The sequence below is a fragment of the Phlebotomus papatasi genome, chromosome 2 (genome assembly GCF_024763615.1).
Source record: "Phlebotomus papatasi isolate M1 chromosome 2, Ppap_2.1, whole genome shotgun sequence".
Taxonomy (NCBI): domain Eukaryota; kingdom Metazoa; phylum Arthropoda; class Insecta; order Diptera; family Psychodidae; genus Phlebotomus; species Phlebotomus papatasi.
This window is the reverse complement of record NC_077223.1, coordinates 74,670,481-74,691,071: the sequence shown is the minus strand read 5'-3', so window position 1 is coordinate 74,691,071 and position 20,591 is coordinate 74,670,481. Positions and strand designations below refer to the sequence as shown.

The 20,591-nt window shown below is 32.6% G+C and overlaps 1 protein-coding gene across 2 annotated transcripts in view; it reads right to left on the bottom strand.

The window, feature by feature from the left end:
* The window catches only part of LOC129804341 (heterogeneous nuclear ribonucleoprotein K), a 110,500-nt gene that overhangs the window by 21,137 nt on the left and 68,772 nt on the right, over positions 1 to 20,591 (bottom strand). For both annotated transcript variants that reach the window (XM_055851556.1, XM_055851555.1), the window contains exon 7: positions 17,586 to 17,684. In XM_055851556.1, the coding sequence (XP_055707531.1) occupies positions 17,586 to 17,684 (99 nt within the window). The remainder of the gene's footprint in view (positions 1 to 17,585; positions 17,685 to 20,591) is intronic.

Sequence of the window (20,591 nt, the reverse complement as noted above, 5' to 3'; positions counted from 1 at the left end):
AAAAAAAAACAGAACAGCGACGTTTACTGTTCTTGCCCCAGTATTTATCACTTCATAATCCCTGAGTAACTCTTTTGCCGGCTTTTTAGTGTGATACTCCCTCCGTTCCGAAATAAGTCGTACGTTTGGCGAAAAATTAGGGATTAAGGAATGGTTTCAGAGAATGTTTTTGTTATTTGCAAATATCTTAAGTATGAACTATCCTCCATGTTCAGGGATAATATGGGGATCCTATCACGATGGTAAGTTGAGGAATCGATATGTTGAAGTTGTCCATTTTTCGCGGTTTTTTCAAAGAGCTCCGGTAGATAGTTAATTACTACAAGATGGACTGTGATTAACATTACAGACTAGAATTTGTTCTAAATTTTTAGTATGCACAAGTAGAACTCAACAGTTATTACCGATATGACATTTTTTATATCTCAAATTTTGCAGAATGAGCAATAAAAAGAACATCTTTTTTTATGTGTTCGAATATCTGGATGCAAAATGTTGAACTTGGGACCTTCAGTGGACCTCCCATAAGTTGACCCTGGGACAATTTATATGTTTTTCTAAAACACATCCAGAATTGAAAAAAAAATTGCACAACATGTTTTCGAGCAATCCTGAAAAGATGATTTTAGAGGGGAAGGGGAGGGGTGGGGGCAAAATAAAGGATATATTAATGGTCCCAGGGTCAACTTATGGGGGGGTCCCCCGAAGGTCCCAAGTCTGTATCTCTTACCATTCTGCACTTATTTTAGATTGAAAATAAAACGCTAAAAATAAGATATTTTTAAGACATTCGTTCCTCAACATACCATCAAGACTGGACCCCAATTTTAGTACTGGACATTAGCAATAGTTCTTTACAAGAGATAATTGTTGATACACAAAACATTTACCAATAAACTTTCCCTTAAAACCATTTTTTCCCAAACGTATGACTTATTTCGGAACAAGAATTTTTCCCAAAACGTACGACTTATTTCGGAACGGAGGGAGTATTTGATAAATTTTCCCCAACGTGTTCGAAAATTTAGTATGAAAATTCGAAATTGAATTTGAATTCTTAATACTTCAACGACTTATTGTGCAAATAGAGTTCCATTTACCTTTTATCCAAGACACTATTGGAGAATCAAAATCTACTTCTGTTTGGGCTCAATGTGTAGAAGCACTCTAGAGAAAGATTTCCGCTTTCATTCTTTTTTAGTACGTGATTGCTCTCAAATGCTTGTGCATAATCGAGTTTTCTTTGTGTTGGTCTCTGCCACAATTGTTTTCTCCAGTTCTCGTCGTGTCCCAAAATCGCCAAATAGTCAAGACAGGAACCAACGAAAAGAAAAATCGATAATGCAGAAGCATAAGCAGAGTAAAGTGCTTAAAAAAAACATATTCATTTATCGCAGTGTCCTTGCGATCTTCTAAATCTGCAGTTGATGTAATTACTGAATCCACTATTTAATTGTTTTCTTAGTTAATAAAATTAATTTAAAAGTTTGGCGTTTACAGCAGCAGTGTAATTTTCATAACTTTTTATAAATGAAACAGATAAATCACTGATTGTCAATCACTTTTTTGTAAAACTTTTAAAGAAAACTGTCTTCTTTACCTTCGAATCGATTGAATAAAAATATGAACCAAACTAGATATTAAAAAATTGAATTTTGAAATTTAATATTTCAAACGAAATTCACTAAATGTGGGGGTCGGTGTTTAATTATCTCAAAATCATAGTTCTATACTACTTGCACTCTTTATAATCCGAGGAAAAATCCAAAAAAAGGGCCATGCTTGACTACATTACTCATCTTCTTATAGATTTCATCAAGTGAATTATGAACGCTAACTCAGAGAGAAGAAAAAAAGAGTCCAACGATTACATGGCATTAAAATGAGATCAAATTAATTTGGGTGTTTTAATTCAATTCTTTTTCCTCTCAATTTAATCGGGTCTCCTATACCATCACCGCCTACACTGTTGGGGCAAAAAAATGACTGTCGATGTGAATTTGGGGAGGCTCGAAAGAAAATCCAAACCATACGATATAGAAGAAAATTTTACCCATCAGTGACTTTTTAATGTTTTTCCAGCACTTTACGAACAATTTCCCAGAAATTACACACTCCAATCCGATAAATTGCTTCCTTTCACATCCCAACCACATCGCGTCTCCTCCAGGCCAAAGGATAATGGATTGAGGGTGAATTGTTACACAAGAATAAAAAAAAAAAACCTAACTCACCCTCAATGGCCCAATGAACACCAGAAAAGTGATAGAAAAGAAATGAAAATTAGAAAAATCACTTTCTATACACAATCCTTCAGAGTAAGTCCGCACACGTATAACAGTTTGTGGAAAACTAAACTCAATAGAGGTGCGTTTTTTCCTTCTCACACACATTTTACCCCTCACGGTGCTTAATTTGACTCCTGACCACTTGCCATCTCTCTCACACACACTTATCATTGTTCTCCCACCATATTCCTTTGTGTCCTCTTTATTACACATTAGTCATCTCTTTCCTTCTTTCATGTCAAATACGAAGGATTCGTGGAAAAATGAACATGGTGGGAGAGTGTAAAAGAGACAAAATGTCCTGAGAACATAATAGAGAGAAAAAGAGGATTATCTAATAGCAAGGACGCATGTGCAGGATAATTTAATTTCTCTTGCAAGGGAAAAAAAACATCTATAAGAGGAGATATCTATTTATTTCACTCTTTCGTAATTATATCAATACGCTGTGGAGAGTGGAACAAGTGTATGAGAAAGAGATAAATAGTGGTTAAAAACCACCCCTATTTGTACTCTATGTATAGACGTAAGTGCCGAACTGTGGTTCGTTAACCCATGAGGTTCATTTTCACCCATACACTCTGCAATTTCATCAAAAATCTCTCTTTCTCTCTGGATAACTCTGATGTAGATTAAACCTCAAATGTTTAATATCATTTCCTACAGATTAATTAAACTTGAAAAATTACCAGTATTTTTTTTCTGTAGCTACAAACACCCACATTCTCTACCAACCCCTTCAAATACCAATATTTATCTTCTTTAATGAAAGTTCACGCTATGAATACTAAAAATGAGCTACAACACAATTTTTTTTTTTGGTTGAATTAATTCTGTGTTGGAAAAACCAGACGAAAAACTTCGTCAAATACATTTTAATTTAACATTTTTCAAGCATACTTTTGAATAATAAAAGACAACTTTTCTTTTAGTGTTTTGCCATAAAATTTTGGTATTTTATGGAAACTTATATCTAACACTGTGCAGGGGTAAAATGACTGTCATAAAGTCAACTTTGAGTTTCCTTTTTTTGGTAATTTAAAATTTCATTCAAAAATTTTCTGTTGTTAGATCTGTAAGATGGAATGAGCTTTTTTTTTGAGTGTCAGGATAAAGTTAAATAACATTTTCAAACACCTCACTATAATGTACTTGAATAAGTTTCTATAGTGATTATTGGGATAGTGAGAAACAAGAGTGAAAATTGTCATGAAACTTTCCACTTGAATTCTCTAAAATATTCTCCTTCTCATTTTACCATAAAACACTAATGAAAATTTCCACAAACAGTGTGGAAATGTCAATTGACTATACATAACCATATAACACTCTTTTTTGCAAATACGATAAATTACATAAAATGGTGTGAGGGTGTGGTAAATAAACTAATTAACATGAAAATTTATAGAAATAGGATAGCTAAAAAACAGGGATGAATGAGAAAATTTAATTTCTCACTCACCTGTTTCAATATGGATTCTCTTCATTTATGATTTGCTTTGCACACCAAAAAAAAGTTTCTTATTTCACCTGTAACACTTTTTTCTCATTCTAAATAAAAATTACAGGGAACGATGGGTCAGTTTAGGAGAGATTTTCAAATTGGATTTTCAGTCTGTTTTAGAAAAAAATATATAAAATAAACCGAAGTAAAATTTATTATTAATTTATCCTGCACTGAGAGAAATCCGAAAAATTTAAAATAAAATTCCGGAAATGCTTATTTTACCCTGCAGTATTGATCCGAATCGGTGTAAATATTATGCTCTTTAGGTGTATTAAGGGTTAAAATTACCCTTTTTCATGTTAATTTTACCCTTAAAAGGTGTAAAATTAACACTAAAAAATGTTGATATACTTTTACACCTAAAAAGTGTTAAAATTATGAGGAAAAAAGTTAATCTCATCCCCATTTTTTTCTCAGTGTGAGAGTCCTTAGATAATAAAAAATAGAAACAATTTTTGAGGTTTTCAATGTGCCCCACCTTTCCCTACGTCTTCCATTCGTTCACAGTTGTGCACGAACAGAGTGATTAAAGATGTTATTAATGAGGAACGATTTGTCAGAATTTAAAAGAGAATTTTTTTTCCTTTACAAAAAAAAGAGAAAATCTCAACAGTTTTCCATTCTTCATCGGATATTTGTTAAATAAACTAAAAGGACCTGCGATTATCACAATTTCTTCCACCTTCCTTCTGTCTCAAGTATGTATCCTGAATTTTCTTTCTCATTCTCTCATCCTATTTCAAATAATATTTTCAATACAGCAAAAAAACTCACACACAAGTTTAGAGGAGAAAGGAAAAAAAAGTAGAAAGAGAGAAAGAATTTATCCTTGCTCCGTATGTTGCCCTCATTTCGATCCACATTACATCCACTCCAATCCACCGTCCTCTCTCCTCCTCAAGCATAACAGAAAATTTTTGCACCCACATGAACATAAGCACTGGAGGCAAGTTTTCTCTTCTTAACATGCTTGTGATTCACCTCTTTTCCTTCACTATCTCTCTTTGTCTTTCACATTTTCCCTCTAATTCTCCCCTAATTCTACACAAACATTCATGCAATACCAGGCTACGGTCGCTCCTTAAAAGCAAAGGATCACTATCCAATACTCAGTTCTCACTTCAAACTACTCATATACTCCTAATAGCCACCCACTCTTTTCTCTGAGTGTACACACCTCTCTTCTAAAGAATACTCTGAACCCATAGTGTTCTAGAGACACAAATTCTATTTACTCCAGCAATCTCTCTTCAACTTTTACATGAATTCATGCCACACTAAAAAAAAAAACCTAGTCATTGTGTAGCATCCTTAAGATCCTTAAGCACACTCCCCAATGAATATCCACTTCTTCATTTGGATTCTCTCTCTCTGCATTCACTTTTATTGACACAAATATGCAAATTAAGTATGATTTCTTCCCATTTTTCAGACTTTCAGTTCCCAACATTCAACTAATGCTAATTTTCAATTAAATATCACAAACTTTAATTTTCCAACTAAAATAACCAAATGAACATTCACATCCAGATCAAACGAAATGTAAAAACAAATACTAATATTCAGTATTAAAATTCAAAATTATTTACATTTCATAATAACTGAATGTTCAATATATCCAAAAAGCATAATTTATCTAAACCAATCCAACAACATATAAAATAACCAATGACTGAATCATTTATCAAAATATAAAGGATGTTTCAACTTGCGGAAATTATTTAATAACTCATCATTATTGCAAGTATATACTGGAATTTACCGATAAGGTATTCCCTATTGTCAGGAAGAGAAATTAATCCATAAAATAGAAATAGAATTGTTGGTTATGCAGTTGAAATAAAGTATAGTTGTTTTATTTTTCAGACCTGATTCAATGGATTCATTGCAACAACTATTCTATCTAGATAATTTTGGGATTTGATTTTGGAAAAAAAGATTCAAGGTCATTCAAGGACGATATGACTTAGCAGGGCATTTGGAAGACGAAGATATTAAAGAAGTAAATCGGTAGGGGAGACTGGGGCAAAAAGTCACAAATCGAAAATTTCAAAATTCAATATCTTCCAAGGTAAAAAAGATAGTGGCTTAAATTTTTTTCCATAGATAGCTTCCATAGACCTTCTTCGATGTTGTATGTTTTTTAGAATTCGAACAAGAAATTTAGAAAACACAAAATATCAAAATTTGTAGCCCTATTTTTGAAATATTCTCCTTGAAGAATATATCAATTGTTACCTACTTATTATTCAAAATTTATTCACTGATGATTATTTCCTAAATGACTTGGGTTCTTTGAATACGAATCCGCTATCTGTTTTAGAATTTTACAAAGATTCTTCTCTCAATAAATCTTTTTGTTATGAACGGCCACTTGGGGTAAAAAGTAACAAAAGGTATGGAGCAAAAAGTAACAAAAACCGAAACAATTTATGATGTCTCACCGCAAAAAAAATCAATGCCATGTGTCGCCGCTTGTTGTTTGCATTGGTTAAACGATTTGCAGTCTTTTGTGTTTTTTTTTCTAAAATTCCTTGAAAAACATTTTTATCGTTCAGATAGAGAAAATGGTGCTTTACAAAGGTGTAGAGGAATAAATTTCCTATAAGAATATGTTATCTAGGAATTTATTTTACTTAAATTTACGGAATCCCGTAACAAAGCGAATCAAAATGTGATAACATCCCATGCCTGATACTATTTTCCCCAGCATTTTTGAGAATGATCACAAAATTACCTTTTAGAAAACGGCTCGATAAACGTATTTCCTATCGAACTGCGCTAATTAGAAATTTCTGGGGCGTTCGAGTAGTTTGTAAAAAAATAAAATGTCCGTTTTGTGACTTTTTGCCCCAGTCTCCCTTACTGTAAGCTTTTGTCAATATTTAGAATTACTGACACAAATTGCTTGTTTTTGTTTAGGAAAAATTGTCACAATTAATCAATATTCTAAGATTAAGATTTGTCTATGGGTCGGTTATATTCCTTTCGGAACCGCTACACCCAGACCACTTATTTGGGCCCATTATGCACTCCCTATTCCCCATTCTCCTGTTCTATCTTAACGGGAACTCTATTTAAGGCGGGTAAACCTGCTCTATATCACAGTGTTCTGTGTGCATTCTGATACACACAGTACCGCTTTATATCACGGTAAAGTAGCCTCGGTTTGTGGATCTGGGCAGTGAATGTGTATTTGTATTCGACTGTACTCTGCATGACGAAACTTGTTTCCTATACCAACCTCTCTTTTCAGGTGGTTCATTCTCAATGCATGGGCATTACTTTTCCATTCATTCACTGGACGAATTCGAGACTAATACACTAGCTGAAAAATCTGCAGCTGCCCAGTCTCGAACCCGAGACCACACAGTCATAGAGCCACTACTCTATCCACTGATCCACTGAGGCCCCTATCAATATTCTAAATATTGACAGAAATTTCTCCAGTTGTATATGCAGAGATCTATATAATCTATTCAAAGCGCATTAATATGCACTAAAGCACTAAATATAAATAAAGCACTAAACTCAGATTATTTCTTTTCTCAGTCATTGGGAATTTTATATTCATTAAAGTTCCTCTATTCCTAAATCACCTTAAAATAACTTTCCCACTTTTATACAGTTGAAGTTTATGACCTATTTCATCGATTCAAAAAGGAATATCAAAAAAGCGTTTTCTTCAAAACCACCTGATATTGGAAATTTTAAATAGCCACAGGAAAAATACGTGCACAGAATGGCAAAATATCTCTTGGATTTTATTATAAATGGCAAAAAAAGTTGAGAAATAAAACTAAAAAATAACTATCCTAGCAGTGCGAAATCCATTTTCAGTCACTCTTTTATCTATGAATAATATTAAAATTTCAAACAGAAAACACCAAACTCGGAAGAGACCAAAAAAGAATTCAAAATATTAAACTACACAGAAAAAATATTTTATAAAATTGTTCGTAAATTCTTGTGAATTTCTACTAGGAATTTACAAAATGCTCGTAAATCGTGTAAATCCCAAAAAAAGCTAGTAAAAGCTTGTAACTTTTGTTAAAAGCATTGTTCGAGCATGATCACTTGACAAGTATTTTACAAAAATTGTTCGTACATTTTTGTTTGTTTGACAAAAATTTATGAAGAAATTACATAATTTTAAGAACATTTGTTTGTGTTGAAAAAAAAAAATGATAGTAAAAAAAATGAACTAACTTTTTCCTATCGGCTTTGTGAGCTGAGTAAAGGAGCTAGCTGGCTTGAAATAGCTTTATATAAAAAAGTTATCTTGCCATGGGGATGGTTCAAAAGGATCTAGGGAACATATTTATCAACAGAATACGTTCATTTTTGGGTTTTTCGAAAAGCTATTGGAATTTCTGACAAGTATGAATCGGTTCCAATTGGTTTTGAACCGGTAACTAATTTTTGTCCGAAAATAAATTTTATTAATCCTAAGTTATTTTGGGCGATGTTTTGAGTGATTTATAAATCGATTAAAATCGGTTGAGAACCGTTAAAGGCAAAAGAGGGTACTTTTGAAAAGCATGGATGCTTTACCATTCCTTTTTCTCGTAAGAGTAACAGTAAACCCTAATACACTTAAAAGATAATATTTACACTTATATCTGACCATTACCATTAAGGTTAACGTTACCGGAACGGTATTTTAACATTTTCGGATTACTGTTTAAGGCTATTTTTTACCCGCCGTAATATACGTTTCAAAATGGTTTTTGAATTCTATGTCTTTTTTAAACTTAAAAAATTGAAGAATTGAAATGAAAAAAACTTGGTCTTCATTTTCTTTTCTACTATCTTAGCATTCTAGAAGTCAAAAGCATGCAATAAATTGTATCTGTGAGTGTAAGAGATCTTCAGTTGCAAGTAAACAAACTTCTATTTTGGACAACTATGAAATCTTTAAATAGCTTTTGATTGGTTTCGGATATTTGAATTTCTATATTTTTCATCAATGTACGATATACTTTTAAAATACTTTACATACATAAACCTGACTCATAGATACTTTAATGAATTATAGCTTGTTTTTCATTCTTTTATAATTTCTTTCAATTCCCCTTGATGATTTTATGATTTCAATTCGCTATAACTTAATTATTAAAGTAAAGCTAAGCTATATTTATTATTTTGCTATATAGAAAAATCCATACAAGTTATAGTATCTTAATTAATAAACTCATTCAGGAAATTATCTTGCTCTTGATTACGTACAAATTCAATCAATTCTCCTTTCTTCCTCTTACGAAAAATTAAATTAAAAGAATATGCGCCATCGATTTATTGCATGAAGCACGAGAAAATTGATTTAATTACCCTTACTCTATATATAGAGTGAAAATCCTGATGCTATATTTCTGCAAATCAAGTCTCTTTTAGAAACATTTTCCATTTCATAGAATTATGATGAATGTCAATTTTCAACTCTTTTAGAGTTCAAATTCAGAAAGCACTTTATTGAGATGATTATTTCATATATATCTCATTGTTATGTAAATATATACAATTCTGAGAGAATTATTTTATATCCAAAACATAAAATGAAATAAAATACAAAAGAAGCTGTGTTTTATTTGTTGTAAAATCTATTACCAAAAATTTAAAATGATCATAAGACAAGACATCAAAAGATGAATTTTATGATTAGCAATGAATTAATTTTGGGCCAGAGAGAAAACTCGTGGGAGTTTTCACCGCCAAATCTATTGGAATAAATTGACCACTTTTCTGTTTCGAGCACTCTATCTGGAGAATTTATTGTCTTCAATAAGACCATTTCTTTCTCCATCAGTATTGATTGTCTGTCTCTTTTAGCATGTGTATTAGTTGTTTGTGTCAATAATAAAGCCCACAGCACTTCCTCTATCCCATTACCCTTTATTTTTTCCCGTATAGGATTATGGCATAAGTTATGGTCAATATAATATTTATTATGAACATCTCTTCACAGATCTCTTCAATTTTTAGATTAAAAAGAAAACAAAATAGATATAGTAAGGTGGGGTAACTGGATCGTTTTCCGAAGAGTGCTACTTAAACGCTTGTTTTTGCACTTAGGAAATTCTTTTTTACTTCTTCTAAATCCATAGAATTATTCATTGTTTCATTCAGAAACATAATAAAAAAAATATCAAAAACATTAAAGAAAATTTATAAAATAATGATAATACTGAAGTAAGTCAGCATGTACTAACTGGGTCGCCTTTTCGCTAATTCACTTTTAATTAAACCTTTGGATTTAAAATACTTTTTTCACAAGAAAAAAACAATAAATGTTTTCAATCAACCAGCTATCATTAGCGAAAATATCACTGCTAGAAAATTTTTAGTGAAGAACCCACCTTGCACAAGATTGAAATGAGTCGATTACACTCACTTATTTAATGAATAAAAATATTATTTTTGCTTTTTCTCAAACTTGAATATAGTTATATTATGTTACTGTAGTAACTATATTAAGGAAATAAAAATAAAAATATTATTTTAAGTGGATTAGTCATAAACGATCCAGATAGCGAAGCGCCCGGATTAGCACACTTGACTATAAGAATGTAATGTTTTGTTTCCTTCGATGTTAATGGCTTCGGCACACCTTTTAGATCGGGAAAATTTCATGAAATCGAAATTTACATCGTTTCCGTTCTCAAAAGTTTTGTATAAGTCTTTCCTATTCTTTCGCCTTCTTCTTCTTTTTCTTTTAAACATCACACCAAATTTAATTTAGTTCAATTTAATTTTGAGTGGGAAAGAATGAGATGAACATATGGACAGCGCTAGAGAAACGCATATATAGAACGTGTGTCGGACCCAAAAGAATCAAGCAATTTTTTTAAAGAAAATATTTTGCTCTTGAAAAGAACGATTTAGAATTGATTGCATTGTTAAGATTTTTTTGGGTTACTTAGTATTTCACCGTAGAATTATTAATTTAAAAAATATTATGTGTTATGGTGTCTACACACTAGAAATAATTTTCTTCAAAAATTTCTTTTTTTTTAATTCTGACGTTTCTGCTTACAAGGATAGGCGAAATTTTCTTTAAAAAGGCATTTTTTAAAGAAATTTCTACTAATGTGTAGAAGCGATTAGCGCTTGAAATTCTCTCACTTATAAACAAAAGTAAATCTCATTAACAATTTAATACGAAGTTTTGTAAAATTTTTACAGAATTTTGGAACGGCCATAAGTGTGCACTTTTTGAGGCATTTTTACCCTAATGGCCACTACTTTCTTCCACGATATAACCTTTGCATTTAGTCTATACTAGATATGACCACAAACTATGAATTCACCCTAACATATCCACACTATACAAAGTTGTACGAGAAAGCTAGGAAAAAAAAGGTGACCATATAATATGTACATGTGAAATAATTCACTCAATCCACCCCCCATCTCCTCCCTCTACTATTCAGACATTTTTCCCTTATAATGAGTGAAATCCAGTGAAAAATGTCCAATAATTTTCCTTTCACCTGATGTATTACTGTTGTGTCCATATACTATCGATGTGTCACGTAAATAAGGTTGCTAATGACTACACAGGAAGACAACATTTCCATCTAAAACCATTTCCTTTTCCTCGTTATATTGACACACAATATAAATGTTAGATAAGATTAAATGAACCAACGAATTTTACCAATATTTCACCCTCAATGTTCTCTTATGGATTTCTCCTGGAGGATAATATTCTCTTCACTGGATTTAGCTTTTCCATTAAACATTGAAGAGGAAAAACATATTTCCCACTCCAAAATAATAAAAAGGAAATGAAGATATTTTTTTTTCAATGATGAGTATAGAAAGTATATGATTATATATAAAATTCAATTTTTAATCTAATCCATATATCCTATCATACCTCTCTCTCTCTCTCCCTCCCTCTCTGTAATACATAAATATCCCATATTGGGATATGCCCTTTTATTTAAAACACATTTCTCCACTCAATTTATAAAATCTCTTTTTCATCTTTCGCGCATTTTATCCTTAGAAATTTACAAAAAAAATCAAACACATTCACCTTTTCACGCACCTTAGTATTGCTACATCTTTCATTTCATTCTGTCACTGTATGTTGCGTCCTTCACTCAAAAAAAAAACATTATGTATTCTTGAAAATCTCATCCTTGTAACTGTTCTACTTGACTCATAAATTTTCCATTTCTCCAATTTGTTTACCATCTACTCATCACTCTTTTGCATTTCACTGTCTTCCACCCTTTATACTCTCTCTCTCTTGCCATTCCCATCCCTGAAAGAACACTCAGCATATTCTTCCTACTTTACTTTATGACCTCCCCCAAAAACTACCATTCACTGAGTTTCTCCAACCCACAAAAGAAGAAAAAGCACGAATTATTGCATCATTACAAAAGTGTAGGAAAATTCTTAAATAGACAAGAAGTTAAATCGTAAATTGAGGTTATGTTTGAAATGACATAACTTAGATTAAATGGAGCAATTTTATTCAAGGAGAACACTCAATTAAATGAGATTTTCTTTATTGAGATCAAAACAATAAGTTATTCCAAATCTAAAAGGGATAGATTCTAAATATAAAAGATTTTTCACTTTAAGGTTATAATTCATGTGAGTAACATTGCCATTTCCCTACAAAGATTGAGTTTAAATACATTATTTCTATTTCAATCTAATATTTGGATTTATAATAAATAAACTCAACTATAAACATAAAAAAAAAATTGAATAAAATTATTGTGATTATACATGTGGGAAATAATTTATGTTCGTGAAAATGTAGTAGCCCATTTGGTGACAAATTTAGTCCTGTGCAATTAATCAAAGAATGAAGACGCATTTTATTCAATTGTGAATTACATATCCCTGAAATATAGTTATTTGTGAAATTTAAAGAAGTATTACCTCAATATTCAACGTTGTTTCGAATCCTACATGGGGGCTCAACCGGGATGGAGAGGAAATATTGATGGGAAAGACGAAGAACATTGAACATTGAAGAAGCTGACGAAAAACGTTGTAAGAAGAATTGAAGACGAAAGACGGTGCAAAAAGCACAAATAAGTGTTTTAGTGAATAAAAACCCCAAAAACGACGAAGGACGAAAGACGGCAACGGCGCAAAGTTGCATAAGACGACGGCAATAGTTGCATAAGACGAGAGCAACCATTGCATAACGACGAAGGACGGCAATTGTTGCGTAACGACGAAGGACGGCAACACTGCAAAAGACGACGAAAATGGCATCTGTTGAAGAATTGCTGGAGAATTTCACCAAGAAAGGCTTGATGACGGAGTGCGCAAAGAGGAATTTGGATTGTGAAGGCACTAAAGAGGAGCTAGCACAGCGTATTGTGCAATTTGATGAGGATGCAAATGAAACGCAAAGTGAGAGTGCAACTGGTTTCAGAACCGATGTTGATGATGTTCCAGCAACAACTATTCCCAATGTTCTTGCTTCAAACGATTACAGGATGTTCAGCTTGAGGGACGTAGAAGATTCTCTCGAGAAATTTGGGGCAGAAGAATCGCAGGACATTGAGGTGTGGTTGGAGGAATTTGAAGACACCGCAATGACACTTGGATGGAACGACATCCAAAAATTGATGTATTGCAAAAAATTATTGATAGGCACTGCTCGTAAATTCATTTTTGCAACAACGGGCATCAAGGATTGGAAGACCTTGAGAGATGCCCTGAGAACGGAGTTTGCCCAAAAATTAAGTTCTCTCGATGTGCATAGATGCATGACAAATCGTAAGAAAAAAGCCGATGAAAAGTTCTTGGATTTTGTCTATGAAATGCAGAGATTGGGCAGGATAGGTAGCCTTGACGAAGCAACTATATGCGAGTATATTTGCGATGGTATTGATGACAATGTCCAGAGCAAAGCTCAACTTTATGGAGCAAAGACAGTTGAAGAACTGAAGTTTCGTATCGAAGTATATGAAAAGCTGCAGCTGAAACTCAAAGACGCTGAGAAAAAGGATGATAATCCTAAGAATGTTGCTAGTAGATCTCAGAACTCACGAGGAGAAGCCCAAAAAACGATTATTTGTTACAATTGTGGGGATGCTGGTCACAAATCCATGGAATGTCCGAATAAAAAGAGAGGACCAAAATGTTTTAAGTGCAATGGATTTGGTCATACGTCCAGCGATTGCAAGACGAAGTCGAAAGTTTCAGAATTCAAGAGTAATAATGAAGCGAAGGTCAATATGATCAACATCATTCAATCAACTAATGACGAGCTTGATATTTTGAAGATTAAGATTGGAGATAAAGAATTTTGTGGGATCATTGACAGCTACAGTGATCTATCTCTGATCAATGAAGATACGTACGAGTCAATTAAAGATAAGTGTGAGGATCACCAATTATCATTTCAAAGAATTCGTGGTTTTGGTGGTGCAATTATCCAGGCTTTGGCAAAAACTACAATGAATATTGAAGTTGATGGCGCGAAGTATCGGATGGAATGCCATGTTGTACCCAAAGAAGTGATGGAGACTACTTGGTTGATTGGCAGAAATTTCCTTAAGACTGTACATTACACAATAGTGCCTGGTAAAGTGACGATTCGACGACATGATCAATGTTATAAGAATGAAAACAAGATGATCCATGTTGATGCGATGTCCCGTGCCAATATGACGATGATGACAAGCGCTGAAGATGTCACTACCAAGATAAGGACTACTAAGAGACAGAATCATGAGATTGAGTATGAAGCATGGAAATTCAGGAAGATTAAGCGTATCAAGCGAGATCGTGAGGAACATGAAGCAATTGAGAAGGAACGTCAGAAAGTGAATCATATCAAAAATATGACACAGGTGGAACGCAAACAGGAATTACGAATGAATCCATGCCAAGTAACCAATAAAATTGTGGAAATACTGGAAGAAGATTTTGTCGAAGAGAGATGTGGATTACAAGATTTGGCAAGACAAAATATTTCCAAAATTCAAGATGAGAACAAGCGCTCGTATGATCTTCGAAGCAGAAGGGCCAATGACTATCGGATTGGTGATTTGGTCGCCATCAGGGAGACAGAATTTGATGTTGGTAACAAATTCAAAGCAAAATTTGTTGGATCATATGAAATAACAGAAATACTACCTCACAACCGGTACAAGATGAGGAAGATTGGAACTGGAGAAGGACCTGAACAAACCATGACGGCCGCCGATTTAATGAAATACTGGCAAGGAAGTTGTCCAGGGGGAAACTTGATGTCAGGAAGGGCCGTGTGGGAAATAATTTATGTTCGTGAAAATGTAGTAGCCCATTTGGTGACAAATTTAGTCCTGTGCAATTAATCAAAGAATGAAGACGCATTTTATTCAATTGTGAATTACATATCCCTGAAATATAGTTATTTGTGAAATTTAAAGAAGTATTACCTCAATATTCAACGTTGTTTCGAATCCTACATACATATATCTGGGGAACTGATTTATGTCCTTAGACACACTTACGACTTAAGCTGATAGAGGGCTTAACGTAATTATAATCAAAATATAACGATTTGGCTAAATTCTCACTCGTTTCCCACTAAGCCGTTTCTCAGCTTAAGCCAAGAGACGGATTAGTCATAAACTGATGGAAATGTAATGTGATCATTATTTTGATTATAATTACGTTAAGCTGTCTTTAGGTTCAAGTCGTAACGTAAGTGTGTCTAGTAGGGTAAATGTCCTAATTCAAAACCATTTCCAGACGCTTTAACTTTGACAGAAGATTCAACACACTAAGTTACTGTTACTGTTTAGTGAAAATTCTTTTGATATAATTTGAAAACTTCTTAAATACAAGAAAAATACGCGAGCGTAAAATGCTTCTATTCGAAAAATATTAATTGAAATGGAGACAAGGGAAAATTTCTAATTGGAGACAAACAGTGTAAGTGAAACCGCGACGAAAGGCTTCCGAAACCTTGTTGAGTTGCTCTAGAGTGCAGGATTTGTTCTTATTCCTGGTCTTTTCTCCTTTCCCATCTAAATCAATAAGAAAATTTCTCCAAAAAATCATATTTCCGGAGTTTTCTATTGAAGCATTTGCAGACACTTCAGAAAAACCCTTTTTGTTCACGAAATAGGTAATTATTTTATTTGAAAACGTCACGTACCGTTAACAATGAAGATTAACACTTAATTTAACTAAAATTAGCCAGAAATATGACATAAGTGTTAAACAAAACGAATAAACAACAATCACCTTATTGTGTTTTTCATTGGAAAACATGGTCGGTCGATAAATAAATTCAATGGTGAAAAGGTACTTTTATTTTTTTCTGAGAAAATAACAAATAAAAATTTGTGAATATGAATGAATTTTCGGTTTATTTGGAGCAACATTAACTAAATAATGAAACTGTGGTATAGAAAATATATAAATATAATAATTTAGTACTGTATTTATCATGAAAGCAATGACGTTTCCAATTGGAGTAGCGAAAAATTTCCATTTGGAGCAGGTTTCGAATTAGCTTAATTCACCCTATTTTTAAATTTCAGATATGACAGTTAAGTAATGTCGATGTCGATTTGAATATGGATAGCAACGTAGCGTGTATAATATAGTCAATGTAATTTTCGCTAATAGTATCCAAAGGTCATAAGAATAGAGATTTTAAACGAATTCTAACGGCGCCGGCGTTATCACACTTGCACATTAAAATTTTAATGTGATTCACATTAATTGTCGCTTGTGAGCGTCCAAATATGTTATTTGTGTCTTTGAGTCACTTAATATTTGGGGTTTTTCTATTTATTGATAAAGAAGTGGACTTGGCCTGCAAAAATAAGTTTAAATTTACCTAAAGCATAAATATTTTTCACATTAAAAAATTAAAGAGAAAATCGCATTAATTTTTCACATTAATGCTATAAATCAATTTATATCAAATTTTGCGGGCCAAGTCTAACTTTTTATCAACAAATAGATCAAATTTTGAATATAAAATGATTCAAACACACAAATTACACATTTGAACTCTCACCAGCGACAATTAATGTGAATCATATTAAAATTTTTATGTGCAAGTGTGATTGATAACACAGTAAAAGTGAGAAAAATCTCCACCCTACACATCTTAGTGATTGTATCGTAGCATGATTTTATAAATAGAAAAAAAAAAATTAAAAACTGCATTTCAGAGGTTTAAACAGTTTAAGATATCTATTTTGGGTCTTTAGTGATCCTTCCTCATCAATTTTGACATCGTTTTATGCATGAAACATAACCAAGAAAGTCAAATATTGATGTTAAAATGTTCATATAACAATGATTAAAAAAGACGGTAAGTCATCGAATGACTTTGTATGAACTTCAGGAAGATCAATTTAGAAGTTGTCATTCACTCATAACAAGATAATCCAGGTAGCATAACCTAGATTAACATAACCTCACATAACCTCATTTTGCAACTTAATCACTTATCAATTTAAGATTTCTCTGTCTCAATTGATATTCGAAATGTACAAAAATGAAACAATTAGGGGGAGGTGGGGCTACTTTAAGCTGTGGGGCTACATTGTTATACGATTTTTTCGCATATTTCTAATGTAAACTGGGTTTTAGCATGATGTAATTTGGATAGACAAAATAATTGTGCATCTAAATAAAATAATTATAAGGACCAGTTTCATTTAGGAATATGCGAAAAAGTCGTATAACAATCTAGCCCCACAGCTCAATGTAGCCCCACCTCCCCCTAATCTTATTGAATATTTTTTTTGTCCACTTCACACCTCAAATTGTACAGAAATAAATAAATGGTAACTTACATCTCGTAGCTCCTTGATTTTACTCCCAGCCTTGCCAATCACACATCCGGCGAGACTTTGATGGATGAGCAAACGAAGATCAATTTCACCTTCCTCTTTCTGCAATTAAATAGCCCCCCGCATTGTACGAGAAAAGGGAGCAAGAAGTAAATGATAAATTAATCTATTGAATTTCGATGGCAAATAATATATAAATTCAACATCTCAATCTCACACTTCTGAATCTTATCCCCTATTTATATGGATATATTCCTTTGATACCCATTTTCCCTGAGTATCCAAAGTCTCTGTCTCTCCATTAGAGCCTGAGAACCTTTGTCATATCTTATGTCTCTCTCATAGTGAGTATGGAACAAAATGTGACATGAGATAAAGATAAAGTACAAAATCACCCAGAATTGAATTATCGTACGTGAGACATCATATCTGCACAGAGTCAAATGAAAATCAGTGTAAAATACCCTATTCCACATTTCAAGACAGGAAATACCAGGGAATTTGACATTGTTTGACAATTTCTCCTCTTTATCACTATTATATCTGTGGATTAGCAAATTTCATCATGTTACATTATCTATTCCATTTATGCCATTAATAGATCCACTGAGATGTTATAACATGAGAATAATAGAATTTCCCCTTGTTCTTTTTTTCTTTCATGCACGAGTTAAAAAAAAAAAGTTTTGCAAAGTTCAGAGTGCCTTCAACTTGGAAAACTTTTATAAAATACGAATTCAGCACTTTTAAAGAGTTGTTTTGAATTTTAATACAATTTTCACAGTGTTTCTCCCCTCTCACACTGAAACGCTGATAATGTTTTATATTTTTATAGATATATTACAAATATGATTTTGAAATGATTTTTCAATACGACGAGATAATTATTATGGGGTTAACTAAAAATTAACGCAAAATTGTTGAACATAATTTAGTTTGCTCTGGAGGTTCGATACCAAGCCTAAGACGGCGGTGGACGCTGAAAGCTACACGGAATCTCATTAAAACGAAACTGTATTTCGAAAGCATTGTTGATGAATTGATCTATCGGATTTATTTATCTTTCCTATGCTAAATGTAACGTACAAGCGCATTCGAAAATATACAATGCTACTCCCATTGGGTAACCCTAATTCTAGCAGTTTTACATGTTAACAGGTTAGTCTTGTCTAACCTAGTCTTTGTGTGCAAAAACAGAATTTAAGTGAGGACTTTTAGTTATCTCGTAACGTCTAACAATAGACATTCTATTTTCTGAGCAAAATCATAGCAGATATGACAATTGTTGACTCAAGCAACGAATCATCAAAACTGCTAGAATTAGGGTTACCCAATGCAATTTTCATATAATACTCGACTTTTCGCATTTAACATCAATATTTTATGCCAATATTAAATGTATAATTTGAGCATAATAAAATTCATATAAATTTTCTCATCATTTGACAGTTATACCACTTCTCTCTTTTAATGTGTCTAAAGCTCATACAGCTTTCCACTTGAATTCTATTATTATTGGTAGTTAGCTGAGTTTTCATGACTATTCGCATTTTAAATTCAAATTGAAAATCATGTTATGTGTATTTGATTCTTGTAAATCAATACTCAAACATACCTAATACAATTTATATATATAGGGCGTAGATTTTTTTTTCATCCCCCTTCAACATTTTCCATCCCACAAAATCCCTTTAGAGTGTGAAAAAGCACGCAATTTAAATGATTTATTCGCATTTGGCAGTGATACCTGTGAAAAATTTACATTCTATGGAGAAATATTGCATAGATATTTGTTGAGAAAATCATTTGGGAGATGCAAAAGACATCTCTATTTCGATTTGATAAAAATCTCTGAATTTTTATTGGTGACATTTATTGGAACCCCATACACACCTCTATTTTTTTTTCGTCTTGTGTTTTTATCTATTTTTGGATCAAATGCAAATCAACTGAATTTAATTTGAAGAAAAAATATATTTTATTTACAATATTATTGTATTTTTTTTTGTAAAAATTCTTGTATTTTTTTCTCATGTAAAAGAGCAATAGTAAGTGGACGAAAAGAGTATGAGAGACAGAAGAAAAAAAAGTACACAGAGAACAAACTATGTTATAGACAGAAAGTCGCCATACTTTGGTATGAAATTTTAAAAGAGTAATTACGAGAGACACGCGATATCAATACATTTTTCCTCTATTTCGTGCTATTTCACCCCTTTTTCGCTTTTTTTCTCGTGTTAACTCCTTTTTTTTTTTCATTTCACAGAAACCACACGAGAAAAAAATAAGAGAATTGAGTTCCATTTTATATTTAAATACCAATAGGGGAAGTGCTTCTAATTTTGGACAGTCTGCATATAAGCATCGATATCCTAAGTTTGAAGTGCCATATTTTAAATACTAATTGACTTTTCTTGTTACTCTCTTTTCAGAAGGATTGTTTAGAAACTTGGCAAGCTATTTATCATCTCATTTTTACTAAAATTAGTTTTAATACGTTTAAAAATGAATTGATATGTAGAGGTGAATTTGACTCTTATTTTGGACAACTTGGTTATTAATTTTTACAACTTGTCTGTAAATTTGGACAGATAATCCGCCTCAACAGGATGCCCATTGTTCTTCATTTTATGAACCAATCTTACCAAGTCCTCTTCCTGGTCATGTAAGGGAAACGTGGAATGTCACAAGAAGCCCACAAACTTTCCATATCATTCATTAAAGTGAGTTGACTTCGGTACTCCAAGTACGTGCGGATTCGTTCATTCCCTGGCCTCCCCGGAAGCCTTTCAAGGCATTTCTCGCTACATCTCTTTCGTAGAGATGATGCTCCTTTGTTTCTCCAGGCATTTGTCCAACCTAGTCATCACAAAAGCTAAAACTTCACGAAATTTCGTGAGAAAAACACCTGTCCAAAATAAGAATCATCACCTCACTGGTGAATGTCTTAAAAAATTTCCCATTTTTCACACGAAAAATCTAATTCACAAGGCAAATCTCACTTCAGGT